The sequence below is a fragment of the Aegilops tauschii genome, chromosome 7 (genome assembly GCF_002575655.3).
Source record: "Aegilops tauschii subsp. strangulata cultivar AL8/78 chromosome 7, Aet v6.0, whole genome shotgun sequence".
Taxonomy (NCBI): Eukaryota; Viridiplantae; Streptophyta; class Magnoliopsida; order Poales; family Poaceae; genus Aegilops; species Aegilops tauschii.
Window position 1 is genome coordinate 74,681,757 of NC_053041.3, and position 1,884 is coordinate 74,683,640.

Consider the following 1,884-nt stretch of genomic DNA (forward strand, 5'->3'; position numbering starts at 1 on the left):
GAGCATACTTTTTCGGCCGCGGCCCGCAAGCCCACCTACGGCGACGGCGTGTCAGCCAGCTTGAAATACTCTGCCTTGGCGCCCGAACGTAACCGCCACAACCAACAGCTTTCGCTTCTCATCTTCTCCTCCTCGCCGGAGCCCCAAGAAACCAAGAACTCATCCTCCCCACCGCGCAGCGCCCACCGTCTCTGCTCTCCAGCGGCGCCCGCGGCAGATGGAGCATCTCCAGGACGGCCACTACGTGCGGCTGCGGAGCCGCGTGCACGGCACGTACCTGCACGCCGACGAGGACGGGCATGGCGTCTCCCTCCACCACCGCCGGGATTCCATGAACGCGGCTTGGGCGGTGCACTTGTACCACCAGGGCAATGCCGACGCCCTGGCCCAGCACATGCTTCTCTACAGCGCCGCCTACGGCCGCTACCTCGTCGCCACGAACGCGCCGGCGCCGCTGGGCCACCGCGGGCGCCGCGTCGAGCAGCGCAACTACGATGATCAAGAGGAGGAGGCCATCAGGTGGGAGCCCGTCGCCGTCGGGGCCGACTCCGGGAACGACGTCCTGCTCCGCAACGTCGCCGGCCGCCACCTCCGCAACGGCGCCTGGCGCTACCTCCGCGCCAACGGCAGGTACATCCACACCGGCGCCAGCGTCGACGCCTTCGACAACTTCAGCACGAAGATGCACTGGGTGGTGGAGCCCATCCCCGTCAGGGCCGCCATGCCTCTCCTTCGACCTCCGACTAGGGTCAGGGTGAGTCCGCCATGCCCGCTTCTTGATTCTTGTCGAATTTGCGCGACTTGGGTTCTTGAATGCATCGGAATTTGACTGCAAATCGTGTTAATTCCATTCGCCTTGGAGAAATTCGTGGCAAATTTGCGCTTCGTGTTTGATTTGATCTCCTGGCATCATGATGTTTCTTTGCGACTCAACTGCAGCTTCCCTTCACCCGAAGAGTCATCACCGTGTTGCCGATGCCGTCGCGGGTGATCGTGTACGTGCGGGCGGGCGCCGACGGGAGCCGCATCGCCCGCGGCGCCTTCGTGTTCGAGGGGAACTCCGTGTTCGACCTGAGGGAAACTCTGATCCGCCGCCTGGAGGCCACCATGGGCGTCTCCGACGTCGCCATGTGCGTCGAAGCGGGTACTTTCGGGCGGCCTACCCCACTCGTCGTCGACCTGCCCCGCAGCCGCCAGAACCTCCACATCCTCGTCTTCGCGGTCGGGACGCCAGGTGAATGAACCCTCTCCGTGTCCCTTTGCAAGATATGCATTACTTTCTGCATTGCCATGATCTTTTGGGTTCTATTTCAATGGTCTGTCTCGTGCTGAAAAACAGTGTACTTAATTGGTTAGAGTCTGAAAAACAGTTCACTGAAAGTGCTGCTAATCTGCTTCAGTTAGGACTTCAATTGCTTGAACTGTTGTATTTGCTCCATGTGTGGCCTCAAGCTTAGCTGGATGTTAGAACGTAAAAGCCCAAATCAGTTCAGCTTCACATAGAAAATACTGGTTTCTATATTATTTTCAGAACGAAAATTCAGCTTGTATCCCAAAACCATTACATGGAAATTAGTTTCTGCATGCACATTACAGTGCTTTCAGGTTTTGTACATCAACTGTCTTCTTGATCTTACCTCCTCACCGTTCCTTGTAAATTCTATTTCAGCCCACGCGGGGGTGCGGTACCCGGACGTCGATGCAGTGTAGAGAAAGACCAGAGCAGGACTCCTGACCGTCGCTTCACAGTTCAACCGTCTCAAAGCTTTTCGCAGTGAGATAGGGGTTCGGCAAAACCCAGAAGTTGTTGTGTTTCTGCTAGCTAAACTTGGTCCGTTGTCCTGACAATGTAGGAAACCTATTTGCTGTTCTCAAATTCAGATA

The 1,884-nt window shown here is 57.1% G+C and overlaps 1 protein-coding gene across 1 annotated transcript; it reads left to right on the forward strand.

Moving 5' to 3' along the window:
• The first annotated feature begins 217 nt into the window (after positions 1-217).
• On the forward strand, positions 218-1,242 carry LOC109761148 (uncharacterized). The gene is made up of 2 exons (XM_020319943.3): positions 218-754; positions 940-1,242. Exons 1-2 carry the CDS (start codon positions 218-220, stop codon positions 1,240-1,242), a joined length of 840 nt encoding a protein of 279 aa, XP_020175532.1.
• Positions 1,243-1,884: the final 642 nt, after the last annotated feature.